Source organism: Leucopleurus acutus (genome assembly GCF_964270905.1).
Source record: "Leucopleurus acutus genome assembly, chromosome: 21".
NCBI lineage: Eukaryota > Metazoa > Chordata > Mammalia > Artiodactyla > Delphinidae > Leucopleurus > Leucopleurus acutus.
The window spans coordinates 7,943,896-7,962,335 of record NC_139163.1 but is presented as its reverse complement, the minus strand read 5'-3'; the positions used below and the strand labels follow the sequence as shown (position 1 = coordinate 7,962,335).

Here is an 18,440-nt window from a genome sequence, read left to right as displayed (position 1 = left end):
TACTGCCCATCTTATGTCTTCTTTTGAAAAATGCATATTTATATCTTCCGCCCATTTTTTGATTGGGTCATTTTTTTTTTGACATTGAGTTGTATGGGCTGTTATATATTTTGAATATTAACCCCTTATCTAGCATAACATTTGCAAACATTTTCCATTCAGTAGGTTGTCTTTTCATTTTGCAGATCGTTTCCTATACTGTGCAGAAGCTTTTAAGTTTAATTATGTCCCATTTGTTTATTTGTGCTTTTGTTTCCTTTGCCTTAGAAAAATTAATACAGCCACTATGGAAAATATAGAGGTTCCTCAAAAAACTAAAAACAGAACTACCATATAATCCAGCAATTCCACTCCTGGGTGTATATCTGAATAAGTCTAAAACACTAATTCAAAGAGATACATGCGCCCCAATGTGTATCCCGTGTGCACAGACCACAGCCAAGTGTTGTGATGGCAAAGACCACGACAACCCGTGACAGTCATCAACTGTCTATACACAATTGACCATATGTAATAAGAAGAAAGAAAAAATAGAGTGGACCCTGCCTCTGTAGCCCAGAAGGGTCTGTGATAAGTGATCAGGAGGGATCGATACTGTTTCCTAAGTTGCAGACTGGCTACCTCCAAAAAAAAAAACAATTTTATTTACTATGAGAAAATCTGATTGAAAAAGGAATCCTTGTACAGTGGACAGGTATGCCTTTCTGGTTTGGAATGGAGCTTTTGTTCAGTTGCAGGTAATAACTTCCTAGACATAAGGATCTAAAATTGGTTTATAATTATTATGGGGCTATCGCAAATCATGGTTTTTCTTTTCTCTAACAATGTATCTATAAGTATATGGGTAACTACCTCAAAATTTGTCTATTCCTTGTCTTACTTTCAAATGTCTTAAAAGATGTCCATCCCCACGCTCAGCCCAGCATGCACTTGTTGGAAATGTGTCATTTTAGGAATAAATTGGATATGGTAGGTATGTTACACATCTACTCCTTCCACTGGCATCTTTCTTTATCAAGTATTTATTAAAGTAAGTGCCGCTTTAGTGCAACAGTGCTTAAAGATATGCTGAGACACATCTCTAGTCAGCAATAAGCAAAGAAGACCCACAGGGGGATCAAGTGTTTTCTGAAGTGGTGGAATCAGGGCACCTGTTGTTGCCTTTTTCTCCAAATACTGAAATTTGTCAGGTGTCTCCCGTATGCGCGAGAACTGGCCATGGTAAGTGCTGGTCAAGTGCTCGTTTTTATACAAATTTTACTACCAACAGTCATATTGGTGCGATTCTCTACATGGACCATGTATTCCTCAACCAACTTTCTTATATAGAAAGACCACCTCAACCAACTTTCTTATATAGAAAGACCACTTAGTCGTTCTATATAATGTTGATCATTAGTTTTATGCTTTTGTTAACTATTTTCTATCTCGAAAAAAAATTAATTGATGACACAGCTCCTTCAAGAATAGCCAAATAGAATATGAGTTATTCTGCAAAAATCAGATTAGAATGTAAAGCTCTACTCTCTGAAACAAGGCAAGAAGTTTCATCATCATTCAAAACACGGCACTGCTCAGCATAAGCTCATTTAGCAGTTAATCCTGTGGCAGAGGCAAAGGGTTTCAAGCTAAAGGAAACCGGTGTGTGTGAGTGGTGAGTACATATTCCTGGTCTCCTGCACATTGGGGAACAATGTCTTCTCTTTCCTGGGCTCTAAAAGTGGCCTAAAAACTTAAATTCCCAGAGCTCCTGAGAAGATCACCCGGACAGCACCTCACTCAAGACCACGTTCAGGTGGACCTCACCGAAATCACTCTGCTGATGTACATCCTCGCAAAGCCACTGCCCCACGTGACAGGCAGAACCTAGGTCTGGAGTCACGCTTGCTGGAGAAATGTTGAACGGGCGTCTCTGGAACAGACTCCATTTAGAACTAAGTTGCAGAAGCACAGGTTCCACTGCTGCGGAGTTAGCTTTCACTGGAGAAGATGCAGTGGGCATGGAAGCAGGGGGCCTGAGGCAGGACCCCGCCTGAGGACACAGAGGGCTGGCCTGTCAGGAACCAGCTGAGCAACCTTTCAGTACTTCATCCACCCACTCGCTCCCATGTTCACTGAGTCCCCAGCACCAAGGCTCTCCCTCCTCTTCTGCAGGCCCTACAGAGTGGCCGAGTCGGCCGGTTTCGGTGTTGGCTGCAATTGGCGACTTTGGATGGGGAGACACGGACGGTCCCTTGGATAGCAGACTGGGCCCCCTTGAGTTTGAAGGGTTCGTGTTTTGCTATCGGCTACTGGGGTCCTGGGCTGCCTGTTCCGGAAGTCTTGATCACGTGACCCTGGACAGACCACCATGCAGCACGCACCTGAGTCACTCTAACTGGGGCTTTCACACGTAGGGACTTGATAAAAGAAATGTTCACATATCAAGGTGCGGGGAAGCTATTCTGGCTTATACGTGGGTTAACTTGAAGTTGATGCTGACTAGAACAGCCTGTTTGCGGTCTATCAGACGTACATTGTACGCCTGCTTTAATTATTAAGAAGATAATTAAATAATAACTTCATTGACCAGAAGTAAAGAATGTGTCCATGTTAAAAATAAAGACGAAATGCCTTCCTTCTTGGGAGGCCAATGCTCATCCTTCTTCAATGATAAGATTCCCTTCCCAGAAGCCAAAGCCATACTGACTCTCTGTGTACAGGCTGATCTGTTTTTTTGGTTTTTGTGTTTTTTTGAAAACTTGAAGCAATGTATCCCCGGCTTATTTAATGTTCTTTGCTCTGACAAGACATGAAATTGTGCTGAAAACCCTGCTTCTCTGGAGCAGTTCCTCAGCATTATCTGGGAAGCTGGCTTCCGGGCTGTAGTCCTCAGTTTGGCTCAAATAAAACTCTTTTCTATTCTTATTATTGACTGCTTATTGATTATTTCTGTTGACAGACTCTACCTTTGAATATTCAGCACAGGTATTCAGACCTAGAGCAGGAGGAGGAGGTATGGAGGATTTTCAATGCAATGGTCAATCATACTTAAGTGATGAGACCCTAAACTGGGTAAACTGGGAAGCCTAGACCAGAAGGAAAGGGCCAGAGCCTGACTGTCCTGGCACTACTGACTGCTCCATCTTTACAGAAGGGGTCTGAGTTTAAGTCAATGAACAGGGTCCTAACACTTCTACACACCTTCATCTTCCAGACTCTCCAATTCCACCGATTGTCCTTCATGTTCAGAAAGGTAATGTTTACTACGCCACCTAGCAAAGACCTCATCCACACAGGCTTTTCACAAGGCTTACTTGGCAAGGCACAGTATTTCAAATTTTCTTTGTAAAAGTAACCTCAGATACTTTTCTTAAGAGAAACTATGCAGTTAGAAAAAATATACAAACTCTTTCTGAATATAAAAGCGTCGCATGGTGTCAAGAATACAGCCAATGAGCCTTCAGACGACGCTATTTTTAAAAGTTTTCTACTCTTTTCTTTTATTGTTTCTCTCATGGTCACTTGACATTTCAAGGCTTCCTGGTCATAAATGACTTTAAACCACGTTTCTTCAAAGTGCCTGTACTGAGCATTTAACGTTATTCAACCCAAATGTGAGGCATGAGGCCAAATCATGATGGGGATCCGATTATCACTTGACCTAACTGAGCAATCGATATACTTTTTTAAATCTGTCAACGAAGTAGCGAATGTAAAAGTATTCTGAACATCCCAAAGAACTGTAGAAACTAGTATCAGGATGATTCTTATAAAAATATAAGACACTCACATACAAATGTAATTATTAAATTATTCATCTCCACTTACAAATAATTTCTCTCCAGCAAAACTGGGCTTTCCCCAATGTTACTTCTGTGGCCACAACTAGAATTGACAGTCTGATATTTTAGTTGCCATGATAAAACAGTTGTAACATTTACTTAAGATTAGTAACTGCCAGGTACCGTTCTAAGCCTTTGATCTGTGCTCATTCATCGAATCCTTATTAAGTCCAGTTAACAGCTCTTTGCAAAGATGAGGATACAGTGTATGAGAGAGTTTTACGTCCTTTAAGGCATATACTACTAGAGGCAGATATAGAGACTGAACCCTAACTGTTTAGCTGCCTGGAGGATGCTGTCGGACACATAAAACAGCATTTCTGTATATCCTGTCCAAAATGGTACCCTGAGCACATAAAAACTTCAGACAAATTCTATCCTCCGACATTAATGGTCAATCAAAAAAATGAACTGGTTCTCACTTCCATGGAGTGATTTCATGATTCAAGTGCTTCTAATCACTAAGAAATGCAAACAGGCAACTGTCTAACTGTACTAATTGGAGCAGTTCCAATAAATAAAAGATTTCAGGGTAGTGGAATTTCAAGTGTTGAGTTCTTCGGAATTAAATATTCTTCCATGACAAATGTGTCCTTCAAATGATCGTTGATAGAAAATATGTTAGCTATGAACACAAAGGGACCACCAGCTAGGTGACATTGTGGCACTGTGTTTTTCTTGACTTAAAAAAAAATTATGGCAGGTAACAATTTAACAAAGTAGCTAAATCGTTTAACGTGTTTCCATCCTACTGAGGGTCCTGCAGTGCCCCCAGCAGTTCTGGACCATCTCAGAAGTATGAAGGTTGAATGCTGTGCTTCTCTAGCTGCTGGGATCATATCAGGGTTTTAGTTTAAGCCTAGAACATTCGTAGCCACACTGTCCTCACAGATGATCATGTCAGGAGATTACTGACACCAGGGGTATGGCGGGGGTGGGGGAGATGGAGAGTTGGGTCAACAAGAGGCATGCGGGCTCCCATGGGAGGAGTGTTCGCTTAGACTCAGTTCTGCCGTAGTTTTCCCTATGAATTTGTGCAAGACTCAAGTTCTCTGGACACAAGTAAAAGAGAGTGGACTTATAAACCTGAAGGTCACTTCAAGTTCAAAAATCTTATAATCTGTCTCTGCTCATCAGCATGATCTGATAAAAGCTACTTGTCTTTTTTTCTTCTTTCCAGGTAATTCTTTTCAATTTAAGAACTATTATTTTATTTAGAGAAGTTTGACACAGTTACCCAAAAAAGTCAAACGACACTTAATCGCCAATGCTATAATGTGTGCATCCTTTCAGATATTTTTATATATGTAAAGTAGTAACTTGACTTTTCCCTACATGAAGATGGGAATGGCATATACATACTATTTTGAATTTTCAACTTAATCCTTTATCATGGACATGCTTTTTGTAAAGGTAACACAGTGTGCTACAGAACAATTTATTTAGCTATTTTAGGATAACTGACATTTAAGCTCCAGTTTTTCACCACCAGGGAGAGGGCTAAAATGAATATGCATATATTGCTGAAGGACGTATCACATTTCTGGGCTAAAATATCTGCTACTTTAGAATTGTGATTGGTATGGTCAAATTATCTCCTCCCTAAATTTTTCTAGATATACAACAATAGTGTATGGCAGTGATTTCTCTATGTACCTGCTAACATGTGATATACCAAGTGTAGTTTTACAAAAGGCACTGGGGAAAATATAACATTCTTTTTTCAATGTTATTTTGATCAATAATAAGTTTAGGGATCTTTTCCTACATTTATCATTTATGTTTGCTCTTTCTGTAAAATATTTATATTTGTTGCCCATTTTTAATCAGGTCCTTGGCCATCTGCTTATTGACTGAACGATGCTCTTTCTATATCAATATATTTCTAGGACACCATGGTGGACAGACTGTTAGGGTGGCCTCCACAATCTCTGCCTCCTGATGTTTATGTCTTCTACAGTTCCCTGCCCCTTGAGGTGGGCAGGACCTGGGTCTTACTTCTAGCCAACAGAATAATGGAAAAAGTGATGGGCTACACATGCTTGCGTGTCCATGATCATATGATTACACATAATGCCGTAGCACCCTACTTGCTGGAGTCTCTCTCTCCTCTGGCTTTGAGCCATGCTGGGAAGCCCCATTAGGCAAGGAACCATGATGGCCTCTCAAGGAACTGAGGGTGAGCTCTGGCCAATGGCCAGCAATATACTTAAGCTCTCAGTCCTACAACCACAAGGAATGGAATTCTGCCAGCCACCTGAGTCATCTCAGGACTGGGTCCTTCCCCAGCTGAGCTTCAGGTGAGACTGAAGTCCCAGCCAACACCTTGACTACAGCCTTGTCAGATCATAGGCAGAGGGCGTGTGACACAGACATCGACACAGAGAACCTGTAATCCTATCTCTGAGGTATTTTAAGCTTCTGGGTTGCTGTAATAATGTTACACAGCCATAGCTTGCTGATACAAACAGTGTTGAGAAGGAAGACACCTCCTCCAATCGTCCTTCACAGCTCGATTTTCTAGCTCTTAACTGCTCCTGGTGATGTCTGGTCTGGCAGGGAGGATATAAGTGGGGAGCAGAGGACAACATAACATGATCGTGCTATGAATATCTTCCACTTTCTGACTCGATTCCTCCTTAATTTGGGACAAAGAATGAACACTCACTGAAAGGCATAAAAAAGTGGCTCAAACCTCTTTTTCCGATTTTAAGGCTTAAATAAATGACACAAGATCTCCAATTTATGTACTTTTTTTTTCCTTCTCACAGGTTTTGTTCGTACATATAAAAGTAAGAAAACCCATCATCACTTCACTTTGTCATGTAACACTTCATATTATTTTTATCACAACTGTTTTTTAAAAGGCCTCTTATTGTCCATCCATCATAAAATTGAAAGAAAAACACATTTGCCAGGAGCTATAAATCATACCCCCAAGTTTGGCATGGCTGTAGTTTGGTACTTTCGGGTCAGAATACCCCTCATTTTTTAAATACCCTGACACCATGTCTCTTCTATTTGTCTTGTTGCCACTAGAGAACACTGGGAAGGCAATTTTGTAATTGCAGTGGTAAAAGAAAGAGATCGGTTCTTCTTTGTTCTATAATCCTCTTATACAATTCTTTTAAATTAAAAACCAGAGAGAGAAAATAGCCATGAAGATCAAAATGACAATTGTAGGTTGACATATCTGAACACGCTCTAATATCATTAAATTATTATCACTAGAAGAAGAAAAACTGCAAACAGCCTAGATACCTTACTTTGTATACAAAGAGAAACAATTATGAGAAAGAAACATGAATGAATCAAATAAGGGTGGCAAAGTAATAACTTGGATATAGTGTTTCAAAGCTAATTATTTTGACATGTTCTAGCTTAGGTATGTGAATAAATAAATCATGCACAGTGACCTGAAAAAATCATTACTGATACCTTCCATTGGTCATCTCTCTCCTATGAGTCCTTTCACAAAATATTTTCAACACATTCATTTGACTCACAAAAAAATGGAGAGAATCAGGTATATGAGAACAGTTGCTTATTCATTGAAGGAATAGTGAATGTATAAGGAAGCATGGTGACAGTTTGAAAGTTCCAAGAATGTCTTTCAATCCTCCAAATGTTAAGATCTATGAAGTATCACTTTGCTCTATACTGGAAACTAACACAACATTGTAAATCAGCTATATTTCAATAAAAAAAAATCTATGGAGTAAGAATGATATAAACCAACGGAAACAAAACCAGCAAACAATGTTTTTGTTTGTTTGTTTTGTTTTAGAAGATCCTAAACTTTCAGTTTACAATCTTATGAAAGATCATCGTGAAACACAGTAAGTAACAAAGAAATTCAGATGAAGGAGCGATTGGGTGACTGGCTAAGGGAGAGGTAAGCAGAAGCGGACTCAAGCTGCTAGGCTCGGGATAAATGGAATCAAGGTGCATTTCAGGATGTGCGTTAAACTGATTTAGCTGAAGTTGGAGTCACCAGGAGGAAGCATAGAGACAGAGCGTGAGAGATGAAGCCAGATTATGAAACACTCTGCCAGTCAGTTTGGGGGAAACACGCTGTATTCTGCACAAGTACATATAGTACTTAGGATGCCAAAACACATTACCAGTAAACCAAAAAGGGCTTTTTTTCCTACCCAATGTTCTGTTTGTATTACATTCTAGAGGTCATTACAACAAAACACGACAGTTACAGCAACAATCCTGGGACTTGGGGGGAAAAGGTGTTTGAGAAAACAAAAATTCCCATTTCCAAGAAATAGATTTCCAGCCAAAAAAAGGCAGGGCCTGACCCACTGGCTGTGTGAGGGAAGGAGGAGGGAAGGCCAAGAAAAAGATGCATATTTTCATATTTCAGGAAATAGTCTTAGGACAGTAGCTTACATGCCTTCACATTTGGTCTTTTAGCTTTAAGGACCCACAGAAGAATTTCTGAGGAGGATTCCACCAAGCATCAATATTTATACGTTCATCTACACGCTCAACACTTAACCTGGTCCCCACCGCGCTTTAAAAAAAGTGTGTGGGGGGGTGTCTGGCTGTACTTCCTCAGGGCCAGTTCTCACTCGGCTTCTCTCTCGCACCTTTTGTCCCTGTTCTTTTCTCCTCCACTCTTTGAGAGGCTGAATCAAGATCTCACCTCTTATGCAAACTCCTCTCCAACATCTGCGTGACCTTTAATGTCTCTGACACAGTCTAATATTTGTATAAACACTAATCAAAGTCCAGCTATTTTAGTTTTGTTGTTTCTGTTTTGAAGAATGTAAGCTCCAGGAGGGGCATCACAGATTCAGTCTTCTTTGTTTACAAAGTGTGTAGGTAAAGAGCAAGAACTTGTGAATTCCGCTGATACTGACTTGAGCGATTCTAGTGGCCACCTGCTGTAACGCTTCAAGTGAGCAGAAGGGTGACTCTAAACCTATTTAAGAGTCTAGACTTCCCAAATCTCTTCTCTGGCCCCTAGGTCTTCATTGCTAAGCACGGTAGTTGACTAGAAACATACATTTCCCTCAAATGATAGCATCTCCTCCTAGATGCGTTAATAATGCGTAATAATGAGATGATTTCCCTCAAATGATAGCATCTCCTCCTAGATGCGTTAATAATGCGTAATAATGAGATGCGTAATAATGAGTAATAATGCGTAATAATGAGATGATTTTTCCCACTTGACTTTCTCTCGATGTCATCTACAAAAAACATTGTTTAAGTATAAGGATTTATATTTAGAAGATGTATTGTTTCCATACAAAAGGGAGCACCCATACCGAGCAGGCAGCCCACAGATAGACCGCAACCCCGTTTGTAGAGCCAGCACCGTGAAAAAGAGGAAGCTCTAATGGCTGGATTGGACTTGAATCGCTCACAATCATTATACTTTGAAAGAGAGGAGAACAAGAATGAGACAGACAGGAAGGCAAGACTGATGCCAAAGAAATTTGCATTTGTAGCGCAAGAAGGGAAGTACCTGCTCCGTTTTGTTAATTTCTTGTAAAAATGTGACCCTTCTTACGTCATCAGGGTCCCTCCTCTATTACGTATGAAGCGTCGATCACACCCTGCAAGTCTTAACTACCCACAGCTGTATTATACATCGAAGTACATCACTTTTCCAACCACACACAAAAAAAGTCTGAAACAAGGAGACAAACATTGTTGACAGCCTTTGAACACACTCTGGTTCATCCTTTGAAAGAAAAGTGAATATCCTTAAGCCCAGGAAAATCCATTTTCTAAGAAGGAGCTGTGTTTCACTTTCTGTATCTCTGAAGATTCTCTATTTGCATAAAAGTATGTACATAATAAGTATATACATACAATACAATATACAATATATACAATATATACAATAAGTATATACATAATATAGTATATTCGGTGAAGAGGTTATTAGATTTTGAGGACTCTTATTGAAAGGGAGGTCGAGATAGACAGATAGATAGATTAAATAGATAGAAAGATAGATCTCTGACACCACCCAAAACTACTACACTCGAGGGAGAAGCCTTGGGATTTGCATTTAAGCAAGGCCTCAAGTGATTATTCTGCACACAAAGTTTGCAAGGCATTATTCAAAAACTCGACATCAAGGCCCCAATGCCAACATCTACTACGATAAAGGTAACATGTTGAGTACCCAAAACATATATTGGAGAACTGCTTGATGTCCTCAAAAGCTGCTCTGATTCCACTGGGACTCATGTGGCTTAAAATTATCTGGATAAATCAGGCAGACAGTTGGATTTACATTAATAATATCTACATGCCACATGAGGTTTTCTTGGATCTTACTGAGGTGAAGACCCTCCAAAACACGCACAACCCGAAAATAAATGAATAAAGGTGCTTAGAATCAGGGTAATATTTTATGTAATTTAAATCTCAGGTTGTAATAAAATCCTAAAAGTGACTCATTTGTGAAAAAAACTGGGAAGTAGTAGTACCAACGAGATTCTTTCATGCCTCTATCTCCCTTGATCTCATGTTAGTAACAAGGATAATTTTTAAATCACAAAGCATTATTCATGACTTCCTGCTTTCCACACAATGGGGCAAAATCACATTAAGATTATAAGCATTAAGATGGAGGTATCACTTTTATTCTACTGATATTTGCAAAGAATGATAATTGTGAAATATCCCTTTCCCTTTTATAGCTTTCCCTGAGCTAAAACTAGTGCAAGATAAAGCAGGAGGATTTCAACCAATAAATTGCAATATGTATTAGAAGCATAAAAGATACAGTAGTTATTTTTAATACATGTCCACACCTGCATGTTTTTCATTCACCAAAGAAGTTTTAGCAAGAGAGACATATAGTGGGTCAAAGTAACACTGACTGTAAATCAAGTTAATTTGTTGTGATGTTATTCCTAAGTAGAATGTTTCCAGCATATGCAGAAGGAGGTTTTGCTAAATGAGATGGTGTGCCTAGCGATGATGAAATCTCCGCCACCTAGAACAAAGATACTCAAGACTAAAGACAGACCGTGCGGCCTCCCTAGAGCACTGAGGGCATTTCCTCTCCGCCCAGCTAGGGGTTGGTATAAACGGTTTAAGGAAATGGCAGCTAAATTCAAAACTGAAAAGAAAAGAAAAAAGGGTGTCATACTCTGCATCCAAAGAGGTTGGTCTGTGGGGGAAGGAGGACCACACAGTGTGCGTTATTTCCATAAAAAGCTGCTACAACCAGTCAGTTTTAACCACTTCAATGAAAAAAATGTTCTTCTACTCTTTTTTTCTATAATGGGAATTTTAATTCTGGTACTTATGCACTTGCATACCAGGGCCTAAATTCCACCCTACATATGGACAGATTAATTAGTCAAAGGTCATTTAAGGTCATCTTAACATCACTGTACAAGAGACTTATTTCCTTGCACTTAGGCAAATACCTAAATATGATTATCTGATTTTCATACTCATAGGTGTTTCTGAAATGGACACCCAGTGAGCGAAGCCCAGTGGCCATGCAACTGAAGACAAGCTCAAGGGGTCGATTTCCTTTAGGATCAGTTATTTTCAGTCCAGCCTAAGTGTCAATTTCTTTGCCCCAGATGGCAGATCCACGCCAGTTCTCCTGTTTCAAACATTAGCCGCGTCTGGTCTCCATGGTGGCCTGACTGCAGAGTGAAACTGGCTTGATTCTATCAGTTACCACTACTGGTCCAGTAATCTAGCTTCCTACTCCAGTGGCACAGGGACCAACAGGCTTTTAAATACGACCAGGCAACCCAAGGACGTAGGCTGTACAGTATCTATACCTTTAACTCAGATGTCTTCTTCTGATGTATTAGCTAAACAAATAAAATTAAAAGACAACGTAGCTTTGTCATCTACTCTATGCAAGGAGTACCCAATCAACTTCTTAATTCCAGAGAGAAATGAACCTCACCAGAGAAACAGAAAAGGCTAAAGGGAATGGGAAGTTTAAATCGCACGTATGCAAGTCCTAGTGGCTTATTTTCACTGTGAGCTCAGCAGAAAGAGGCCCACTTAGAATTCAGTAGAGCACAGAGTATTTAATATGCCGTTTGCATTTTGACAGCTTAGAAATGTCTACACTGGATTTGCTATTTCCTCTGCAATGAGCGCTAACCGGCCACGGAGCCTTTGTTTATCTGTTTCTTAAAGGAAGCAGAACCATTTTCTTGACATTTTCAAAGCCCTGTTGGTGTTTGTTTGAGACAATAAACTGGAGACTAAGGAAGCATTACCCCCAGGAGGAGCTGTTTCTGCCCGTACGAACTTTCAACTGTAGTCCTGGCCTTCTTCTCATCAAGCAGGACTGCCCAGCTGAAAGCCAATATCAAAACAGTGATTCCCTTTCCTTTCAAGGCCTGTGTTTGCAGAGATTCTTGAGACCTGAGGGAATTCTACTACCACTTACCACCTGCTATTGGCTCCTTGGGACTAGTTTAATGAGACCTCACTGTCCTACTAGTCAAGTTTACAAAACCTGTCACTGAGGAGGAAAGTCTCTCCTTTGCTTACCTGTTCAAGGACTTAAAGTCCCTAAAGGAGAATTATATAGGTGCTCCAGAAGCTCTAGAGCTCTGGGCTGAAGAGTTATAAACTGGAAAACAAAAAACAAATAAAAAAACCCAGAATCCTTTGACAACTCAATAAAAAATAAATGTGACTTGCTAAGCAGATCATGAATGCAGAAACGGTAACTTCCTTTTAGATGGCCTGCCTTTTTAGTGATCAGGGGTTGCCCCCGAAAGCCACTTATCCACAGGAGTTCCTGTCTCCCCCAGGAGAGAGTATATATATACATATGTGTGCAGTGGCCCAGCCATAAGGATCCTGGCCAGCAAATGAAAGGTCTTAGCATCCTTCCTGGTGATGAGAATTGAGGCAACTCACATAGAAGTAGGCAGGTTTGGGAAACACCTCTCCCTCCCTCCCTCTCCCCCCCTCCCTCCCTCTCCCCCCCCTCCCTCCCTCTCCCCCCCCTCCCTCTCCCCCCTCCCTCCCTCTCCCCCCCCTCCCTCTCCCCCCTCCCTCCCTCTCCCCCCCTCCCTCCCTCTCCCCCCCCTCCCTCCCTCCCTCTCCCCCCCCCCCCTTGTAGGGTTTCTGTGGAAGTTTGGCAAGGCATACTTTAAATCTCTTTGCTGGGTGGGTTGGTGAATTTCAGAATCAGGGATTTTGAGAAACACTCCACCTTTCTCTACCAGACTTCCTATGGTGAGACCCACGGGGCTACTATTATATGTGCCTCTTTTTAGTACACTTTCTGAATAATGCCTGCAAATAGCTGCATTCTCCTTGCTGCACAAACTGGCAAAACACAACTGAGAAGCAAACTCTGTCCAAACAGCCAGTAGATCAGCCCCAGATAAAGGGCGCAAATCTCAGTGCTCACGGAATGAATTATTCCACCTATTTACTAGATGACTACTGTAGAGGCTTTCAAGCCTTCTTCCCTCTCCCGTGGTCCCTGCAAGTGTGCTGCTTTTAAAGAGGTATGTACACTTGAGACTCAACCTTTACAATAGCGTTAGTAATCAAAAAGAAAAAGAGAATCACAAGGGAATCCCGGGTACCCCCGGCTGAAAGCACAATCAACTACAGCTGACAACCCGGGTACTGAAGGTACCGAGTTCTGATGACCGCGACCGCAGCCGCCTCCAGCCTCTCACGACTCGCAAACAGGTCACGAATTCCGCCCCACGCAGCAGAACTCTCCGCCCGCCTGCGCCGCCGCGGGAGCCGCCACCTGGGCGCGCTCGGCTCGGCTCCCGCGGCGGCGGCTGGCGCTGCCCCCAGCGCTCCCCGCTCCTCGTCAGGGAAGCCTTCCCGCGCGCCTGCGGCCCGGGCGCCCCCCAGCAGAGGCCCGACCTTGGCCACCCGGGCTCGCTCACCAAGGGGACTGCGACCGCCCCCCACCGCCCCCCAGCCGCCAGACCGCTCGCAGGGCCACGCCGGCGCTGGCGTCCCCAGCCTCCTGCCCGCATCCCGCTCCCACGCGGCCACCTGCGCGCCCACTTGACCCCGCAGGCGCAGAGGCGACGCGGCCCCGGACCCCCCGGGGGTGATGGGGGGCTACGCGCAGCCACCGCAGCCTCCACCAAGCAACAGCGCAGTGAGCGCGACCGCTCCACGCGCAAACACACACACACACACACACACACACCCTACTCTCGCACCGCGCACGCCAGGGGACCCTGGGTTCCACTTCTTGGCTTCTACAGCCGGCACCTAGGACCCCCAGCGCGCAGGAGGCTCTGTCTTCCGTGCGGCTGCCCATCCAGGGAGCCCAGGACTTTGCGCCCCTTGCCGGGTTGACCCGGGATCGGCCAGGGCAGCCCCCGGCCCCGTCCCCGCCCGAGCCTAGAGGCCCGGCCCACCCGCGCGGCGGCGGCGGCGGCGGCATCCGCCCGGCATACAAGTGTGCGGATTATTAAGCAGCCCCGGCAGACCCGCCGCCTCCTCGGCGCAGCAACTCCTGCGAATTGCAGGGGAAGGGCGCTCAGAGCGCGCGGAACCGCGGGGAACCGAGAGTGCGCTCAGAGGCTGAGCTGCCTGCCGAGGCCGGGAGGCGGCCGGGGCCCAGCTGGGCTTGGAGCGCTGGGGAGAGAAGCGGGAAGTTGTGCAGAGTTGTATAGCAGGTGTTTCCTCTCCGCGCAGGGGCTTGGTGGGACCCCCGACACACAGACATACACCTGCCAGGGACAGCCCTCTTCGCCCTCGACTCTTCCTGCTTCGCCCTCTGTGCCCAGCCAATCCAGCGCGCCCGGAGGCCGCTGCCCGCCCGCCCGCCCGCCCGGCTCGGCTGGCCGTGCCTCCGCGGAGGCTCCAGCAGCGGCGCCCCAGGCAGGGCGGCTGGACCAAGCCGGGCAGGTGGGCGGAAGGTCGGCGTCTTTGGGAAGCTCCCCAGTCCCGAGCAACCCTGAGCTCCAGCAACGAACCCTGCGTTTGCGCTCCCTGGGATCGTGGGGCGCATTCCCACAGACACCCCTTTGTGACACCCCAGTGCTTTCGGAGAGGAGCCACCGCGCGGGGACGCCTAATCTGCCGTCGCTCCATCTCGCCCCAGGCCGGGCCCATCTGGAGTTTTCCTACGGCACCAGAGACAGTCCTCCTTCGCCTTGTCAATCACCCCTGAATCTGGAACACTGAAGGAATAGAAAATGGGAGGAAAAGAAGATGGAAGAATCTAGAGAGGAAAGGGGAGTTTTACATGGGAAAGAGCAAATAACCATTAAAAAACAAACAAAAACATGATTTGACTCCATCCTTTAAAACGGATAAGAAAAAAATATAGATATAGATATTTTCAGGAGTGGGACGGTGTGTGCTGATGGATCGAGCGCGGGGCGAGTATCCAAGGAGGCTAAAATGAGGAAATGGGGGCAGGTACTTTGCAATGTGAAAATCGATCTATATCCCCTCTCTCTCTCTTCTCTGTCTCTCTCTCCCTCTCTCTGAATCAAGAGGGACCTTGTTTTCTTTCCCAGAGAACAGACAAGTGCAGGAGCTGCTGCCAGCCCCGAGGTTGCAGCCCGTAGGCTAGTTGGCAGAAAACATTCCCAAACTCGTTTCAAGGAGAACACCAAGTTCACGGAGCTCCAAGCCGAGGAGCGACCCGGGGACACTCCTTCCCCTGACCGGGGGTGGCAGCGGGGAAGAACCCTGTGAGCAGGCGACTGTCTCCGGAGCTGAACCCCGTCCAGGTCCCCCTGCTCTCTCCACGCACCTCGCCGGGTCCTTCCAACTTGCAGGGAGCAAAGTGCGGGGAGAGGAAGGAGGGGGCGGCCTGGCCGTGGACGTGAGAGGGAGAGGGAGGAAGGGTGCGCGGTGCCCGGTCTGCAGGCCGCTTCGCCCGTGGCACCTGGACCCCGAGAGAGCCAGAACTTGCCGGGCCCGCTCGGCCCGGGCCACTTTCCCAGCCGCTCCGGGTCCGGGGAGAACGTCCCGGGAACCATCGAGCCACCCGGACCCGCTGTGCCCACATAGCCGAGGAGACACCACCACCCGCCGCGGTGCGGTTTCAGCCCAACTCGGGTTTGGCTCCTTTCTCCCTAACAGCCCCCAGCGCCGAGAAAGGAGAGACATTTCGTTTCGGCCCAAGTCAGGGGGAAGGAGAGGCGGGGGTGGGGCGCGGGCGACGAGGGCGGGCAGAAGGCGATGGAAGCTGGCTCCCTGCATCGCGATCCCCGGGCGTCTGCCACGGAGAGCCACCGGCGGAGGCCGGCCACTCGGTACCCTGCCCTCCTCCAAACGGGCCCCTGGTTCGCAAACGGGGCCTCGGAGGGTTCCCCCATCTCCCCCGGCAACCGGCGAGCCCGCCTTACCCTTGGCTGCGGTGAGGAGCCCCGCGCACAGCGCCAGCAGCGCCAGCGGCGCCAGCAACGACTTGGATTTCCTCCACGCAGTCATGTCTGCAGATATTCCACACGCGCACGACACCGATGGCTCTTCTCGGATGCGCCCGTCTCCTCCGAGGCACGGCAGGGCTACGGACAGAGCCAGAGAATCACCAGAGGGCAAGGCGAGCGGGGGAGAGATCCCGGTCCCCAGACCGGCCGCGCATCCGACGCCTCCCGCAGGTCTGGGCGCCCGGCTGGCTTCGCTCTCATAGCATCGGGTCCCGAACCACTGCAGGCAGGGCTGCGCTGCTCCGAGCGCCGACAAGGGGCTGCCGGGCCGGGGCCGGGGACTAGCGCCCGCCGAGCCGGGCAGGAAGGCACCAAGGCGGCGAGGCTGCGGGAGGCGGCGAGGCGGGGAGAGGAGCGCGCGCAGCCGGGAGAGACCCGGAGCGGAGGCAGCTGGAGAGCCAGCCAGCGAGTGGGAGCTGCGGGAGGGACGGGGGGGCGGGGGGGGAGGGGGCGCGAGGGGAGGAGAGCCAGTCTAGGGAGGGGAGGCGGAGAGCGCAGAAGACAGGCTGCTAGCTGCACAAGGAGCCGCTGCCGTGGCGGCCGGACTCAACCATCCCTACCCACGGAGAGGGGAAGGAGGCTGGGACGGCGCCATCCCAGACAGAGCCCGGCCTCGGGCCCCGGGCTCCCAGCGCCGCGCCGCGCCGCGCTCTCCTCGGCCTCCGGCGCCGCCGTGCGCAGGATGGGGAAGGAGACTTGAGCGCTCGCGCGGGGGACACGCGCGCCACACACCCGCGAGATGCCACGCCACCGGGCGACTCCGAGACCCAGAAGGGGCGGCTGCGAGGGCAGGGGCTGGCCTCCGTCTGCCCATCTCTCTTCGTGCCTGCCCGGAGAGAAGCCCCCTGCGTCGTAACTTGGGAAAGAAACCCAGTGGGAAAGAGAGCCACCAAGGCTCTAACTCCAAGGGAGGAAAATAAACATCGATTTACTTTATTTCGAGATCATTTTTGGCAAGATGACGACTGGCAAGGAGCTACAAAGCTTTTCCGATGTCCTGACTTGGGGTTAATCACGCACAAACCTACGTTCAGAATAAATTCAAAATTAGGAAGGGTGTCTAGAATTGACAGTGGGGTCTGGTGATGAGAGATGGCGCGCTGGCACACCTTCAGGTGCAACCCTATACAAAACAGAATGGGTCGGGTAGGGACTTGAGAAAAGAGAGCTTCTTTTCTGAATCTGCGAAAAGATAAACGGAGCAGAGAGAGAACCTGGTGGTTGACAGAATGGCCCAGATTTCACCCAACTCCTAGAGGAGGTGTCCGAGCAATCTGGGGCGCATGTGTAAGGTAAGGCATTTTAGGGGAAGGTTCATAGAAAAATAGAAACCAAAGGTGAATGCCGGTCTTCCTACAAAGGGTCATTTGAAGGATTCACCGTTTTGACCAAAAAGGGTTAGATGATTCCATTACAGGATTGGAGGAACCAGAACAGGGAAACCCCACACCTTAGGAAGAGAGGATTATATTCTGTGTCCAGAAGCATTCCAGAACACCAGCGGTCCTAAACGCTGCATCCCTCACATCACTGGGTGATTTTGGTGGAGTGACGGGCCCACTGTTGGCAACGGGTCATGAGCTCCACTCCACCTGCATTTTGTCGGTTCGTCTGCAAGATTAAATAGGTTGACCAATTCATAATGTTTTAGACCCCTGCCTTCCTTTTCTTAGGTTCCCCTTGTCCCAGCGGTCACTGGGATACACAGAAACGCAATGGGGAATCCAGGAAATGAAGGGCTACAATCTTGAAATTTCAGCACCGAAGCATGGTAGGCTCGGCCTCCTTACAGCCTACCAGGAAACACTGGACCCTCCGTCAAAACTCTCCTCCCTCATAGACAGATGAGCACCTAAAGAGGAGGGGCAAATTTGCTTCTCAGAAAGTTGCAGCCCGGATATGACCCGGGTTTTCCACTTGCTGAGTCCTATTTTGCCCCAGGCATCCCTGGGGGAGAACAGAAGACAGAACGGCTCAATCACTGGGGAATTCACAGTGGAGCCCAAATTCTTTAGGCTGAACTAGGCATGTAGAAACGAGGGTCGCCCCTTCTGGGATCTTAAATCAGAACCCAGATGGTACCTGTAACTCAGCAAGTGAACAAAAACACTTTTTAAGACCCATGAAGTGCTCCAGTAGTTCATTTCGAGCTGCTCATCAGAAAAAAAATTGATCTCTTTGGAGAACTAAAGAGCTGACTTCCTGAGAAACGGTG

General features: G+C 46.7%; 1 protein-coding gene across 1 annotated transcript in view; it reads right to left on the bottom strand.

The window, feature by feature from the left end:
- CSMD1 (CUB and Sushi multiple domains 1) overlaps positions 1-16,241 on the bottom strand; it is a gene marked incomplete at its 3' end in the record, with an annotated part of 1,744,596 nt that extends 1,728,355 nt beyond the window's left edge. Inside the window, exon 1 of the mRNA XM_082863948.1 lies at positions 16,142-16,241. Within this exon, the coding sequence (XP_082720074.1) occupies positions 16,142-16,226 (85 nt within the window). The 5' untranslated portion in view covers positions 16,227-16,241. The remainder of the gene's footprint in view (positions 1-16,141) is intronic.
- Positions 16,242-18,440: the final 2,199 nt, after the last annotated feature.